The sequence below is a fragment of the Lynx rufus genome, unplaced genomic scaffold, assembly GCF_022079265.1.
Source record: "Lynx rufus isolate CCGP_SWC_20201006 ecotype Redwood Valley unplaced genomic scaffold, mLynRuf1.p SCAF_57, whole genome shotgun sequence".
Lineage (NCBI taxonomy): Eukaryota > Metazoa > Chordata > Mammalia > Carnivora > Felidae > Lynx > Lynx rufus.
This window is the reverse complement of record NW_025814875.1, coordinates 468,841-485,333: the sequence shown is the minus strand read 5'-3', so window position 1 is coordinate 485,333 and position 16,493 is coordinate 468,841. Positions and strand designations below refer to the sequence as shown.

Below are 16,493 nucleotides of genomic sequence, written 5' to 3'. Positions count from 1 at the left end.
TGAAGACACAGAAGTCTTGAGACACACTGAACTGTTTCCAGAAAGGTGGTGGCGGTACAGTATTTGGGAGCCAGCCAGAACTCAGAGTGTAGCCATTCCACCACCAATTAGAACATAGAGGACATGAGCATTTTATCCATACTTTCTAATAAAAGGGCCAAAGACGTTTCTAACTTTTAAAAATTTTGCATGTACTTGATTATGGTTAAGGTTGGTTAAAAGTTTCTTGGTTTCTTTGGCTGTGAAAGGATTGTTCGGGTCCCTTGCCCATTTATTTACTAAAGTTCTAATATTTAGGAAAACAAATTAGGGAAACTCTACTGAAAAAAATTTGCATTCCTTTTGTAAAAAAGCAAAAAGAAGCATTTAGCATTATGAATAAATATAATGTATTTTGCTGATTTATTAATTTAAAGGCCACCACCTTGATTAAAACCATTTTGTAGAGTACAGCACCCCTGGACGGGGTAGTGCTGTAGTCACAAACAAGGACACACCTTCCAGATCCTTCTCCTGAGTGGCAAGCATACCTTGGTCCCAACACGCCTTGCTGATGGCACGTCTGGGCGCTCCCAAGTGCCAGCACAGGACAAAGGGGCTTGTCCAGGGGACACTGGCCCGCATGTTGGAGGAATGCCAGAACGTCTATGAGCAGTCTGGAACCTGTGGCCCATTGAGGGAGGGGCTCCCAGATGACGTCTCTCCAGCTGCTCGGGAAGCAGGGAGCACCTTGCCATGGGGGCTGCACCGGGAGACCTCTGAGGGCTGTTTCAGTCTGAGAACCTAAGCTTGTGAGGATTCAACGCTTTCCTGCCTCCCAGTCTTTGCTGGCACCGGTCCGTCCGGACCCCATCTCAGGCTGCTGACATCTTACCTCCTCAAGGACTGCCTTAAACACCATCTCCAAGACGGGATCTTCCCCAGCCAGCCCCACCCTGTCCAAACCCCTTCAAGCACCTGTCACTGAATTTCTGTGTTTCTCCCTCACTAGACTTGGAGGGTAGGCCTGGGCGTATTCATTACTCGTCCTCACCCAGCACTTGATAGGACTTCTCTTGGGAAGCCGTTGTTGAACTGCATGGCCCCTCACAGAAACCTAGCAGTTAGGAGAACTGTCTCAGTAATCAGGCGTCCAGTGTAATGCCACCATCACTGCTACTCGCTGTGCCTCGGTTTCCTCACGGGGTTGATGTGAAGATTGGATATGGACTGGAGAAAGTCCTCCAATCTTTGTCTCAAAGTCACTGAGCAGCTGGATGTGCTGTTTTCTGTTCCAGAAGCAAAGCCATGAGAGATCCTCTCTGGGCTTGAGGAAGATCTTCTCAAAGACACGGAGCAGGAGAGAATGCCATAAGGTCCCCAGGAGCAGGGAGGTGGGAACCAAGTGCTGGCGCTGGGGTGGGGGGTGGGGGTCCTGAGTAGGGAGAGGGATAGGTGGGCAGGTAGTGGGTGCTTCCCAAAGGAACCAACATCCGAGCTGTCTTAACAAGTGGCTGGAATTTCAGCAGGTGGAAATGGGGGCAAAAGGGCAGTCGGACAGTCAGAATGACATGAGCGTGGGGCAAGTAAACCATGGGAAGCATTTGGGGGCTGGCCAGCAGTCCTACTTGGCTGGTGCTCCAGGACAGTGGGGCTGGAAGGAGTGGCGGGACACTATGGCTGAAAATAGCGGTGAGAGGTGACTGCGAGGGGGAGCCAGGGGTCGGGGAGCCAGGCTGGTCCCTGGATGCAGCTGTGCTTGAGGGCGGACTGTGGGGAGGAAGGGTGGTCAGGTCGCACCTGAGGGGCGGGGGGCAGGGCAGGGTGGGGACGGAGGCGAGGGTCTGTGAACTCTTCAGGGCAGGACTGCCAGGTCAGAGGACAGGAAGGGCCGGAGGGAGGTTGGCGAAATCCCTCTGCCCTGACCAGGCCACAGACGTAGCTGCAGATTATTTTATCCCCGAGGCCTTTGGCGTCATTCCCGCCCCCCCGCCCCGATTCATCAGCTCTCTGGGCGCGGGGGCGGCTCCCCTCCGGACTGAGCCCTGGCAGGGCAGGGAGGGGAGGTCTCGTGTAAGTCACCCCGGCCGCGGCCCCCCCGCAAAGTGAGGCGAGGGCGGCCAAGAGGGGCCGGTTCCGGCATGATGGGCTGGAGCCGGGTCCCCGGGTTCGCCTCGCGGACCTCCTGGCGCCGCCGCTTCCCGGCGCGTCCCCGCGAGGCCCGGAGCGCGCGGGCGGGCTGAGCGCAGGCCCGCAACACCCGCGCGTTGGACAGGACCGCGGCGGCGGCCGTGCAGCCGTCTGCGCTCACTACAGACCATCGGACCCCCGGGTCCGTGGATTACCCGTCGATGAAGCCGGCACACAATAAGCATTTGTGGAACGAGTGAGCCGTCCCATCTACCTGCACGAGACTGCAAACTCCGCGAGAGAAGCTGTAGCTTGAGCCTGCGAGTCTCGGGGAGGCGCGGGCGCCCGCAGCAGGGAGCCCACCGCCCACCCAGACCTGGACGCCGGCAGTCGGAGGCTCAGACCCCCAACGGATTCCGACACCGGCAGCCGCGAGGAGAGGGTGGGGCCTTCCTGGAGACGCGTGCTGGGTGGCTTCCGGGTCGCGCCTCCGCGCGTCACCGCGAGGTCAGCCAGGCGATTGGCCAGCGGAGCCGGCGGGGGGCGGGCCGGGGGCCGGGGGGCGTGGTCACTCGGGGGCGGGGCCCCGGGCCGTATTGCGCGGTTGCGCACTGCTGCCGCTGCTGTCGTCGCGGCGCGAGGAGGGTCGCGATGGCTGGTCCCGCGTGGATCTCCAAGGTGAGCGCCGGGCGGGCCGGTGTGCGGCGGCGGGCGGCGGGCCGGGCGGGAACGGTGCGGGCGCCGGGGCCGCGGACGGTGCGGGCAGCCTTGCGCCCGGACGGTCGCACCTGAGGCGGGGCCGGCCAAGGTCACGGCGGGGCCCGAGTGCCCCCACGAGCGCCGCGCCGGGGCCGGGCTGGGCCTGGCATCGAGCCCGGGGAGGCTCGAGCGCGGCCGGCGGGGCCGGGGTGTGGGCGCGGGGCTCGCGGGAGCACGCGGTGCTCCCTTCGGAGGGCACGGGGCCCCTGTACGCGGGAGTCCCCGTCCGAGCCCCCCGCCGCTGATGTTGGGGAGAAAGCCGCGACCTCGAGAGCTGTGGTGCCCTTGGCAGCTCGGGGCCGGGGCCGGGGCCGGGGCCGGGGCCGGGGCCGGGGCCGGGGCCGGAGCCGGAGCCGGAACCGGGAGGGGCTTCAGGGGCTCCCCGCAGTTCCCCGGTTCCCCGGCGGAGCCAGCCTGCGTCTGCGGATGCTGCCGCTCAAGGTCACGCGGGAGTCGGTGTCGGAGCTGCGGGCGGCCCCAGGGGCCTCGCTGCCTCGTTCCCCGCCGCCTACACCAGAGTCTTAGGTTCGAATTCGGGCCGTGCCACTGATTGGCTGTATGACCTTGAGCAGATGACTTAACGCCCCTGGTCGTGTGTGCACCCATCTGTGAAACACCTATGCTTGCTCCCCGAGTTGTGGAGGTTAAATGGTGTGAAAGCAGCAGCACACAGATCTGAAGCTTTCAGCTCGCCCTCCCGAGCAGACGGCGGTTCTGCTTGGTTAGCCTCTTCAGACCTGGGCTTGTGTGTGATGGTGACTGTTAGGCCACACTTGCTCCAGAAGGTGGAGTGGCTTTCGTGCCCCTGTCGCCCCACTTACCACCTGATTCCTGTTTGGTGGGTTCACCACGCCTTCAGACGGTAGACTGAGCAGCCCACCTGGTGAGGGATGTGCGGGTAAGTGCGCTTTGCCCAGAGTGTGGGGCCCAGCGTGATAGAAGATGTTCCCCTCTGACGTCGACTGGCTGTGAGGCCTTTGACCTCTGTGCGGCCAGGTTCTCCCCTTGGGGGTTGGACCGATGCCCCGGGATGTGGGAGACGCTGAGCTAGGGCAGCTTCAATCAGAGCAGTTCCTTTATTGGTTCCATTCAAGGTTTTATTTGAAAAAAGTGATTTCAACTTAAATTGTTTTTTTTTCCCTAAAACCTCAATTTTGAGAAAATACTAGGTTTCTAAAGACCTTTCTGGTTCTAACATGCTATGATTACAACAAGCCAGTTTCCTGCAGCAGACACTTACTGAGAGAGTACCAGCCATGCGCCCCGCACTGTATTTGTATGTCTGAGTTGGGCAGGAAGGTGACAGGAGGTGAGGGGCTGTGACAGGAGAAGGACCGGAGGTCCCGGCCTCAGCCTCCTTATCTGCAAAGGGCCACTGACACCTCTCTCTCCAGGTTCTGTAGAAACTAACATGTAGATTGTAAAGTACAAGCCAGCCTGTGCTCGAAAAAATCTTGCTTAGAGTTCTGGGTCATTTTAATGACTTGGACGAATCGTGCCTTATTGTAAGATCACATAGGACAGATGACAGACGCCGACCCGACTGGTTGCAAGTATTAGAGGCGTTTGCGGGGTGAGAACTTGGCCGACAGAGAGGTGATTGAAGCAGGCTTTTGTTTTTCCAAAAAATATTCATTGAGCACCTACTGTGAGCCCCCAGCTGCCCTGGGCCCTGGGGATCCCAAGGTGCTTGTGGATTCACATCTGAAGCTGGGTCTTGGTCACGGAGACGGGGGCCTGTTCCGGATGGATGTCCTTCCCCTCTTTCTGGGGTGGGGAGGGGGGGGGAGGGGAAGCACTCGGGCAGATCTGTCTTCCAGCAGCCATCTGTCCGCGGGTGAATCATGTTCCAGGATTAACATTTTTGCCAGTGGTTTTGGCATCGAGTGCTCTTTGGATCTGGCCCCATCTTGTATTTTCAGTGCAGACAGATGACCGTGGACGCCAGTTGGGAGAATACCGCTCGTTCATACCTTCTTGGCTGTTGGTTGGCATCTCGTTAGTAGATGCCAGTATCACAGCAAAGGTTCGGGCCTCCTGGGAAGTGACCCCAAAAGGAAACACTAAGACAGGACGTAACAGATGTGTCTTCGCTTATGTATCCAGCGTGAAAAAAAGTTAGCTTGAAAACTTCTAACGGCTTTTGGTAGCTTTGGTTGATGTACTCAATTTCTTTGATGGTATTCTGTTTATGCTAACGTAGTAGGACTTTGTCCCAGTGTTCAGTGACTGAGTTATTAAAGTTCAAAATCACCTTTTAAAGTTTCTGTTTCTGGTGTCTAAGAGTGTTACATGGAAAACAGTACACCAGTGGTACCATCTTGGGCTAGTGGGGTTGGTAGGTGACTTTTTTTTGTGTCCCTTTCCCGGCAATTAACAGTAATGACCATGTTACCTGTGTTGTGAGAAAAAATAAGTAACTTATTTAAAATCTTCATTCTGTATGACCCAAGTATCAAGTCAACTTTGTTAGATTTTTTTTGTTATTGTAAAGACTAAATACTAAATATTCATGGGAGAAGAATAGGAATAATGTGTAATTAAAGGAGCACTGGACTGGGAGTCAGGAGACCTGAATTCTGGTCTCTGGTCACTCTGTGGCCTTAGGCAAATCCTGACCCTTTAGACACCAATGTCTCCACCTGTGTGATGAGTGACTGGGCTCTGGAGTTTTTAAGGACTCCTCCAGCTCTAAAATTAGTGATAGATTATGTGGTACCCCCACCTTGAAGCAGTAGTTGAGAATGTTGACATAAAACCTTCCAGATCATCTGAAAAAAATCCAGTGTTTGAGTTAAAAAGGTATATAGTCTCATTCCACCTTGAACACTTTTTGACAACTCATATGCATCAAATCCACGTTGAAAGTATTCAGTACTTAAATTTTCAAAGCGAAGGTAAACTGAACAGTTAGGTTTTCAGATCTGAGGTGGCTTGTCACATTGAGCTAATACATGAGAAGACCACTCCTCAGAAGTTCCTGAATATATGCGTGCAAACTTGTAACATTGTCAGCCCTCGGAAATGGCCTGGTCTGTGCCTCTCGCTCCGAGTGGTTTAGTTCTGTGAGTGACGTTTCTTTGTTGATGTTGGCGTAGGTCTCTCGGCTGCTGGGGGCGCTGCACAACCAGAAACAGGTGACCCGAGGGTTCGCTGGTGGTGTGAGTACGATTACATCTTTCGTTTTTTCCTTTTAGAAGTTTCTCAAGAAAGATGCTCTAACATGTTTATCATACAGTCTCTTGTCTCTGTTTACTTCAAATTAAGGAAAATTCGCCATACTTCTCCTGGATATTTAAATCACTGGCTCACACGCACGAATGCATCAGGTCACTTGCACATTTAAAAGAATTACATCACAGCTGGCTTCGTAAGCCTGTCACGTTAGTATCTTAAAGGAGTCTTGTTAAAAATTGAAATGGCCCTTGAACCTGTTACTTTATTTCACAATCTCATTTTTGTAAGACACGTTTTTTTTCAAAACTAGTGCAAGTTGAGAGAAAATTGTTGAGAAGCTTCAAAACCTGCTTTGCGTCTTTATTTTGTGGGCTTCCCTGAACACGGTAGATGGCCCACTAACGAGGAGCAGCTCACACATCTGTGAGCCCCGTGGGCTCACGCTCCCCTCCTCGGCCTTCAGAGAGGATCGTGTTAGTGGATCATCTATTTCTCATTAAATCTGCCGCTTTTAGAATCCCCGGCGTTAGAACTCGGCGCTTTAAAGGCTGATACCGCGTTTTTAGAGCCTTCTAAGACTGTGGGTCAGTGAGTTCCTATTTGGTTTTATTTTGCCCCTTGCTACAGAATCTGATTTGGATTTCACAATTCCTGTACTCCCATATCACGTCTTACTCTGTGAGGGTGCATCGGGTCCTCGTACCTTTTCGCTCCGGTCGCTCTCTGGTCCGTGGAAGAGACGTGGATTTCTTCTGGTGGCCTGGTGACACTTATTATTACATGTTGGGAGAACAGGAACAAGAAGCCAGAAGGTTCTTTTGGCTCTGCATGTGCAAAAGACACAGAATGAGGCTTGCACTCCTAGCTCACGGACAGCCAAGCTGGCATTTCAAACGTTTTCTGAAAGCTAGTGAGAAGATCATTGCTCTCTGCTATTATTTATTTTCAGGCCGTCCACGTGTAAAAAATATTAGCCTGGTGGGGAGGGGTTTATATTTGAAAGAAACAAGAAGAGGAACTAAGTGTTTAGAAGATTTCTTCAGTAACACAGAAAAATTGAGAAACTGTCCACGCGCTCAGTGAGTTGCAGTGGAAGGGCAGAAGAGCAGGGAAACTCGAATCAATGATTTGAAACAAGGTAGCACAGACGACTAGACCTGGAACAGACCGGGGACCGTCGCCCGGGCCAGACCCCCAGGCAAGAGAAAGGCCCCACCTAATGACATGTAGGGTCTCCAAACAGGGAGAGAGGGTCTGAATATTACCTTAAGTCGTTGAAGCCCTGTCATCATTTCCCTTTACGCGTTTTTATTTCTGTGTTTGAAATGCCGGCTTGATTGTTTGAAGCCTTTGAAATAAACCACCGGTGTCACATTATAGACACTCGTGTCCTTCCGCGTCTAACTCAGACTTTGCCGGTATGAGCACGTGTACTGTTCTGACAGGTGACAGGCAAGCTGCGCTGAGCTCAGTTAGGTGACATTTGTCCTCGAGGAGCCGGCTTCACAGAGGAGCTCAGAGAAGCGGGGATCCCCTTGTGACTGGAGGTCTGATTTTCTCTGAGTTCCGAAACAGACCCCAGCAGTGTTCTGGAAATGTGTCTGAAGTGTTTTTAAGACTGAGCAAACTGTGTGAGAAACCTAACTTTCCAGGATCCCAGTGGAGAGGAGAGCGGTTGCCTTCCTGAGAAACTCTCTGAATTTCAGCGAGAGAACATGGTTGAAATTTTTGTTCTCTCTGCTTTCACAGACTTGAATTAATTGGGCTCTTTGTAGCTTGTCTGGAAAAAAAATACGAATTAGGAGGTCTACTCTGTGATTTATTTTTGTTTTCTGTAGAGCATCACCTCAGTTTTTTTAAAGCCTCCGAACTCAGGTAAAGAGTACAATCGAGTCTCTTGACTTTTGCCTCCATTCCGGTGAGCTCTTGGGAGGCACCCCTATTTTCTTGAAGGCCTTTGGGTCTTCTTGAGACACCCCCCCCCGGCCCCCGTAAGCCGATTTCTTTGTCGGGGATACTCTTTTCCAGACCGCCAAAAATTGATTCTTCCTGTCTTCTCTGGCGATCTCTTACGCTCAGGTTCAGACGGTAACTTTAATTCCCGGGGATGGCATCGGCCCAGAGATCTCGGCGGCCGTTATGAAGATTTTTGATGCTGCCAAGGTAAGCGCGCTTGAAAACGACCTTTGGTAATGCTCGCAGAAAACTTGTCTTAGCCGGCCGGAGTCCGTGGCCTCGGGATCAACCGTCCCATCTGGCGACGCGGGAAGGCGTGTGGCCATCGCCACGACACCGACGTCAGCAGCATTCGTGCTGGGGACGGCAAGCCCGTGCGCCGGCTCCGCCGTCCGCCAAGAGGCCGGTGTCGAGCGGCCGTGCGCGTGGGTCCCTGAGCCCTGCCAGGTCACCTGTCTCCTCAGTATGTGCCCTCCCGCCGAGAAGAATAGAACCGATTTTGCAAAACACTGTGTAGGAGATTTTCAGAGATGAAAACAAATTTCTGATGTGGTGTCACCATCCAGCATGAGGTCTGATTATTCTAGCAGCCCAGCCTTCCGCGCAGGTAGATATTTTAAAATGCTTTCGTTCGGGGGTAGGGGACGTTGGGCTTTATTTGACACGATGCTCAGTTAGGGCAGTTACAGCTGCCAGGTGCCGTCACGTGCAGGGGGAGGACGGGGGCAGGTCTGAACCGTCCATACCCTGCTCCCCGAAGCACGCCCCTCACAGAGGAGATGGAGCTCGCCTGGTGGCGGAGTCCCCAAGGAACTGCACGGTTCCCCCATTTGCTGTGTGCGGTCCAAGCCAGTGGCGAGGCGCACACGAGCCCAGGAACGTGTCTAACTTTAGAGCACCGTCACCACCCGAAAGAAACCCTGGGCTCATTAGCAGTCACTGCCCATCCCCCACCGTCCGCCCCCTCCCCTCCCACGGCCGGCCCCAGGTGGCTACCCGGCTGCTTTCTGTCCCTACATGTGCCTCTTCTGGACATTTCGCAGGAATAGAATCTCATGCCGTCTTCTGTTGGCTTCCTTCACTCAGCACAAGGACCGCTAGGTTCGTCCGCGTGTCGGGACCGTGTCGTGTTTCCGCGGACCATGTTTCTCAGCTCCTTGCGATATTCTAATTTTAGCCGCGTTAAGAGTAGTGAAAACACATAAGTGGGCAGGTGTCAGTGAGGTGTGGACCGGACAGGGCAGCGCGGAGAATGACCTCTCTTCCCGCGTGTCAGGAACTTTCCGGACCTTTATTGTACGTTTCCACCGGCTGCACCGGCAGGTGAAGCAGTTTGTAACCAGTGTCGTGTGAGTCCCACTCTGCAGCTTCCTGTGCTCTGTGCCACCTCTAGGCGCCCATTCAGTGGGAGGAGCGGAATGTCACCGCCATCCAGGGACCCGGAGGAAAGTGGATGATCCCTCCAGAAGCCAAAGAGTCCATGGATAAGAACAAGATGGGCTTGAAAGGTAGTGGATCCGATGGCGACTGTGGCTTTCTGCTACAGCGGTTACATTTTTGAAAGTTTATGCATGTAAGCGAAATACGGCCTGACCGTGTTCAAGTGAAGCCACCCTTTTTGAAGCAATTTACTTATTACTTCCTTTTCCAAATTTTTTTGCCGGAGTACAGCCGACACAACACGATACTGGTTTCAGGCGCGCATCGTAGTGACGCCTTCTCCACGTTATGTTGTCACCACACGAAGCAACTTACAGTGACATGCCGCGGTTTTCATCTGGGGACGTATTTCTCCCCAGTAAAAACACGAAGGTGTTACTGGCCAGTGTCAAATGAAAGTATGTGTTTATCTTCACCTGGATTTATCTTGTGCATACTTCTCATGTTTTCGGTGCTATTCTAATTAGCATGCGCTTCAGGTCATGGTTCAAAACACTGGCGTGTGCCAGACGCCCGTTCGGCCCAGGCTTTCAGTCCAGACAGATCCAAGTTGCGATCTCTTGTCTGCCACTGACCGCCGGGAGGCTCCGGCAGGTTTCTTTCTCTTGGTTGTGGTTTTCCTGCTCACTTTTAACTGACAGCAAGGGCGATGTCACCTCCCGGATGGTGGCGAGGGTCACACACTGGAGCCTGGTCCTCCACCAGCGGGTGCACAGTGATGTTCCCGAAAGCTTCCGTGCGGATCTTCCTCCTTCACCGGAGTAGAGGGTAAAGCTAGAGCCAGATGCCTTCTCCAGAGTAGCCCGGGGGAGTTAGCAGGTGACCCTTGCTCGTTGGGCCCTTTGTTGGGCCCTTGCTCGTTCGACCCTTTGTTCGTGGGCACGCACGTTAGACCGACCGCACGGCTACTTCCCCCCCCAAAGGAAGGACCCTAGCTGAGCTGCGACCGAAAAGTAAAACAAAGGAAAACTGGAATTTCCAGTAATCGTGAGGTACTTGTGTTTAGAAGGAAGAAGGTGTGCCTGCTGGCTCGGTTCGTGGAGCGTGCGACTCTTGATCTCAGGGTTGTGGGTCCGGGCCCCGTGTTCCGTGTGGAGATTACTTGGAAATAAATTCTTAAAAAAAAAAAAGAACAAAAAGAAGAAACACCCCCGAATGTACCCTGTTGTCATGTGGGTTCTCTTCTTTATCACAGGCCCTTTAAAGACCCCAATAGCAGCTGGTCACCCATCTATGAATTTGTTGCTGCGTAAGACCTTTGACCTTTATGCAAACGTGCGGCCGTGTGTGTCCATCGAGGGCTATAAAACCCCTTACACCGACGTAAACATTGTCACCATCCGAGAGAACACAGAAGGAGAATACAGTGGCATTGAGCATGTGGTATGTTCCTTCCACACTTAAATTCTTACTGGGGTTGCTCTCTGTGCTCTTGGGACAGTTGTTCAGACCCCCAGTTGTTGAGAACACCTGGCAGAGACGGCTCGCCTTGACCCCCAGGAGGCGAGGGCGGTTGCCTTGGCCCCGCCTTGCCTGGCAGCAGGAGGGGGGGCGGGGGGTGTCCTCTGTTTCAGGTTACAATCCTCAGCTTCACAGGCGGGTCCTGGGGCCCGGGGCCATCTCTGCACCTGTTTTCCTCATCCGTGCAGTGGGCCTTATTCTACCTACCTTGTAGGGCCGGGGTCGATGTTATTGGCCCCGGCGACACCCCACGTGCGCGACGCGAGCTGTGGCAGCTGGCGCTGTGTGAGCACACCCCCAGTGGTGGTGCCCCCTCGCTGCCAGCGGCCTGGTGCGGCCGTTCCGGTGAGGCAGGACCCCCTCTCCCTCAGATCGTGGATGGGGTTGTGCAGAGTATCAAGCTCATCACCGAGGAGGCCAGCCGGCGCATCGCCGAGTTCGCCTTTGCGTACGCCCGCAACAATCACCGCAGCAACGTCACGGCCGTGCACAAGGCCAACATCATGTGAGTCCTGGGCCGGGCAGAGCCCCGCTCGCTGTGTGCAGGGAGCGGAGACCCGGCTCTCCTTCCTTCTCCCGGTTATGGAGCAGATTGGGGGGCAGGAGCTCAGGATCCGGGGTATAAGGCGGGCCTGAGAACTGTCAGAGACGCTGGAGACGGGATCCCCAGACGCTGTGGCTGTTCCCCCGAGGCTGCGAGTCACAGGGCAGGGGCGCTGATGTCCGGGCAGAACCGGGAGCGTTTCTGCGGTGACCGAGTGCCGGGGGCTTCCCTCGGCTTCCCCTCACGGGCGAGCCCCTCCCCCACCCCGCTTAAGGCCAGGCGGGTGTGCGCAGAAGCAGTTTCCCCAGGGCGGACGGGGAGGTGTTGAGCATGTACGATAGTAAAACCAACTAAATGATCCGATGAGTTAGTCTTTTAAAGCAATTTTAACACTTTATTAATACACATTTCTTAATTCTTGGTAGACAAGACTATTAAAAAATAATAGTCTTTATTATGACCAAACTATTTTATATTTGTATCCTTTTGTGCTTCTGGAAACATCCCCAGACATTTTCAGTTTGTGTCTTATTAACTGCCTGAAAAACAATTTTACTATAATTGAAATCGGACATCTGGGCTTCTGGAACTAACGTTTGTTGACCTTCTTTGATCTGATCCTTTTCTTTCTGCAAGTCTTTCCTTCAACAGTTTTTATTTAATTAAATGCAGGCGGATGTCAGATGGGCTTTTTCTGCAAAAATGCAGGGAAGTTGCTGAAAACTGTAAAGATATTAAATTTAACGAGATGTACCTTGATACGGTGTGTCTGAACGTAAGTACACCCACTTCCTTCCCTGCTGCCTTCTGCGGAGCGTCCCGTGCGCGGGCTGTGGCTTTGATCGCTAAACACACCGACGCATTCCTCGTAGATGGTCCAAGACCCGTCCCAGTTTGACGTTCTCGTTATGCCGAATTTGTATGGAGACATCCTCAGGTGAGTCCGACTACACCTTTTCCGCCTGTAGTTTATTTATAAATGTCCTAAAGTAAACGTGGCTTACAGAGTTTCCATCAGGTGCCATGAACTACAGCGTGTGTTATACGGGTCCTCGTGATTCAGGCGGCCGTGTCAGCGATTACTCATTGGGTGGGTCATTCGTTTCTTTGCCAAATCGGCTCTGGGCCGTTGTTCCCTAATGATTAGTCCCTTTTCCCGTTTTGAGATGTTTTATTGGTTGAGTGATTTCAGTGTGTTGTCATGTATAGCCACCTAGCGAGTGGTCATTTGTTCAGAATTTTTGTGACACTTGACACAATTTCAGACTTACAGAAAGGTTGCCGGAAGGTACGGGGACTTCCTGTGTGCCGGCACCCACAGCCCCCAGGTGCTGACGTTTGACCACACCGACATTATGGTTCCCCGGCTGCCCTCGCTGCCCGCCCCCCCACAAAGTTGGCCGTCACTCCTACGTTTCTAGCTCCTTCACTTGGGCCTTAGGAGTTTCAACACATTGCTCACAGAAGTGCTAAACCTAGAGGGACAACAACTAACTTTTGACTAAAAGTCATTGCTAAGTTCTTTTATCCCATTATATCATTTAATCCTGACAATTCCATAGAATAGATTTTGCCTCCATTTTATAAATAAGGCAGCTGAGGCTCAGAGAACCTTAAGTAACTAGCTGGAAGTTTCGGGACGCCTCGATTTAGACCCCCAAAGTGTCCAGCCCCAACGACTGGGCCCCCCTCCTGCAGGAGGGGCTGGACGTACAGCAGCGATGGTCTGTCTTTGAAAAATACCACGTTTGTTTCCCCCTGAGTCTCGCTCATGATGTGAGTGGAGGATTTGGTGGAAGAGGGTAAGCAGGAGAAAGGGCCTTTTGGTTGGCGTTGTGTGCGCATAAGCTTGTTTCTTTGCGTACGTACTTCTCCGTTTGGACGCATGGACGTCACCGTGGTCGGGACCACCACAGCCATCATCGTATTGGTGCTCGGGTCACCCCATCCTGGCCGGTGCGGGTCCCTGTGAGCTGTGTTGTGTCCTCTGGACGCGGCCCACCATTTGCTTTCCGGTGCAGCGGGATGCCGCGGACTTATCCTGGATCTTCTCACTGTGGTCCGGGATTGGCCATTTCTCCAAGGAACCCCGTGCCCTTTGGTGGAGGGTGGTAGTTAAAAACCAAAGTCTGGGTGCTGGGTGAGAAGCTTCACTTTTCACAACACTCTCAAAATGCTTTTCCGCCCCCAGTGACCTGTGCGCGGGATTGATTGGCGGCCTTGGTGTGACACCAAGTGGCAACATTGGAGCCAACGGGGTCGCCATCTTCGAGTCGGTAAGACCCTGGTGAGGCCGGGAGCCCCTGACGGGTTGGCTGTTCCAAGTGATGTTCCAAGTGATGGGTTTTCCCTGTTGTCAAAAGAAACTGATGCTTTGTGTACGTTTGTCACGTGAGCCTGGTTTATTCATTCACTTCCCTCTTTATTTTGTGTCCGTGTTACTTATCGGGCGTCCTCCCTCAGAGCATCTTCCCGAAAGTTGGGCATGATGGTTAGTCCCTACGTTTGCACTTTCTCCCCCTTGCTTTGGCTCTTTGTCTCACACTTGCCTTCTCAGACCCGCGTCTGCTGAATGGGCACGGTAGCCATTCAGCGATGCCCCTCGTCGGTGAGGAAAGGTTGGCCGGGCCCCGCGTCCCCAGGGGAGCGCTGTCTGCGGGGGCCCCCCTGACTATGCTTCCATTCCCGTGGGCAGGTTCACGGCACCGCCCCGGACATCGCGGGCAAGGACATGGCCAACCCCACGGCCCTCCTGCTCAGCGCCGTGATGATGCTGCGCCACATGGGACTCTCCGACCACGCCGCCAGGGTCGAGGCTGCGTGTTTTGCCACAATTAAGGATGGGAAGGTATCGGCGGTCGTCCGTGCTCGGGCCGTGTCGGACGCGTCCCCCCGCGTTGTGTCCGCTGCCTGTGCGTTTTCCGTGGGGGGAGCCGCGTGTCAGGTCGGGGAAGGGTCGGAAGTGCTGACGCGGAGACGCACGGGCAGAAGAGCCATGGCCTGGGAGCCACAGTCGGTTAGGCCTCGGGTCCCGTGGTCAGTGTACGATCTGGGTCAAGTCAGCTCATTTTTCTAGACAGCGTTCCCTCCCCAACATAACCAGGTGTTTTCCCACATGTACTGTAGGGATAGAGGGGACACTTTGGAAAGCCTCCCTGCTTCTTTTGTCGTGACCCTGTTGTGTCCTCCTCAGGGTGCCCTGAGCGCTAACCTGGGCCTTGGCCCTCCGGGGTGGGGGCCTCCCTCTCCAGCGGGAGCCAGATTGGCTGGGCCCACATCTCCCTGGGGGCTTTCCGGAAAAGCATCCTGGCTTTGTTTAGGGTGTGGATCCATTTTATCTCGGCTGTTCTTCTTTTCTCAGAGCTTAACAAAAGATCTGGGAGGCAATGCCAAGTGCTCAGACTTCACGGAGGAAATCTGTCGTCGAGTTCGAGATTTGGATTGAAGCTCCTGCGCGTGGAGCCCGCGTCCGTCGCGCGCACCACGTCACGCACACATGCGGTTTGCTTCTTTCCTGACAGTACATTTCTGGATCCGGCCTTTTCTCAACCAGATCTCTGTGGAGGGTGCAGGGACGCGCTAGGCCTGCTCTCCGAGGACTTTTCCTGAGGGCCCGTTTTATTGATGACGTGTCTGTCCGGTGTGCGTCTTCTGTAAGCTCTCCGTGGACTGTATCATTGGCCATGTTAATCATTTTACGCTTCAGTTAAAACGGTTTTTCCTCAGCTGTAAATATGATACAGGATTAATAAGAGAAAACATCTAACTTTTTAAAGAAAACCCTGTTTTCCTTGGTTTATGAAAAACATAATAGGAATAAGGTGGAATATTGGCAGGATAGCGCAAGAGGACATTCTCATAAAGCTACACAGCCACAGGAGAGGGTTCCGGGAAGTTCAGGCCACCACCCCCCAGCGAATGCGGCATATCTCTTAGTGCTGTGGGAAGTAGACAGGTAGGTACATTCTCCCGTGAATTACTGAGTATGAATAAAGACCTCAAATCCAAGAAATCCATACGAGATGTAGACGTAGGTAGAGTGTGGGATAGGAAGACGCACGTGCGTCTGTGTGGATGATTCGGTCTCTCCAGATGTACTCTTCTTGGCGGGAGCTTTAATGGCGCGGAGGGGACTTCCTTTCAGTGGATGTGCGAGGCACTGGCTCGGCCCAGAGCCACCTGGAGGCCTGACCGCGAATATTTCGGCCCCCAGTTAACTGGGGATGCTGGCCGTTACTTTCCTGTCTCAGTGGCTGCCCCTCCCCTTCCCCAGAGCACCGAATCACTGCCACCCACCCCAGCGCTGGTAAGAGAGGAGCCCGCAGTGGGGGCTGGGCACAGCTGTGACCCTGCCCTCTCCCCCCCCCCCCCCCCCGCCCCCAGCATGTTGTCCTTTACGGCAGACACGCAGTTGCTATTTTCATGAACAGACTGCCCTTCGTGTGGCACTGCAGGCCCGGGGGCTTCGCACAGAGCACCCAGATCACAGGGGTGTCTTAGCAAACCTCACTGACTGGGTGCTTTTTTAGGCTTGTAACCAGACCCGAGTCTTAGGCGTCTTTTACTTTGTTTAAGCCGCAGCTTCCTCTTTTCTGTCGCATTGTGCTAATTACCAATGACCCTCGGGTTCGCCCTAATAAAGAATTCCAGAGCTGCCTGCAGTGTACCCTTTCTCCACCTGTTTCCTGGCGAGACGCCAGAGGCCGTTTCGGCTCCAGGTATTTGGGGTGAAGGGGTGGGATGGCGGTGACACCCCGGCACAAGCCGGCGCGTTCCCACAAAGCCCCCCCGGGTGCCGTCCTGCCCGATGGTCTCACGCCTGTGGCACGCTGTCCCCCGGGTTAAACACCCATGACTCTCGGGACTAGTCCCGCCCGCTCGACGGACAAGAAAAGTCAGGGGCTCGGTGGCAATTCTGTCGAATAGTTTAATATTCAAATTTCGCTCTCCGTACAATCACGTCGGCAGCCGCAGTTTTATCAAGCGTCAGATCAGCAGGTGCGAGTCACGGGACGGCCCGGTGCCCGAGCGGCAGCGTCCGCTAGAT

At 54.0% G+C, this 16,493-nt stretch overlaps 1 protein-coding gene across 2 annotated transcripts; it reads left to right on the top strand.

Annotated features, from left to right (window-relative positions):
- The first annotated feature begins 2,725 nt into the window (after positions 1-2,725).
- On the top strand, positions 2,726-16,112 carry IDH3A (isocitrate dehydrogenase (NAD(+)) 3 catalytic subunit alpha). 2 transcript variants are annotated; one of them, XM_047101118.1, is made up of 11 exons: positions 2,726-2,787; positions 5,967-6,029; positions 8,125-8,208; positions 9,395-9,509; positions 10,637-10,824; positions 11,274-11,407; positions 12,119-12,221; positions 12,319-12,383; positions 13,638-13,722; positions 14,142-14,294; positions 14,808-16,112. In XM_047101118.1, the coding sequence occupies exons 1-11, from the start codon at positions 2,761-2,763 to the stop codon at positions 14,889-14,891; spliced, it is 1,101 nt and encodes a 366-aa protein (XP_046957074.1). In that variant the 5' UTR covers positions 2,726-2,760; the 3' UTR covers positions 14,892-16,112. The 2 variants fall into 2 exon arrangements, with proteins under 2 accessions (XP_046957074.1, XP_046957075.1); XM_047101119.1 differs by having other exon boundaries at positions 2,746-2,787; positions 5,967-6,005.
- The last annotated feature ends 381 nt before the right edge of the window (positions 16,113-16,493 follow it).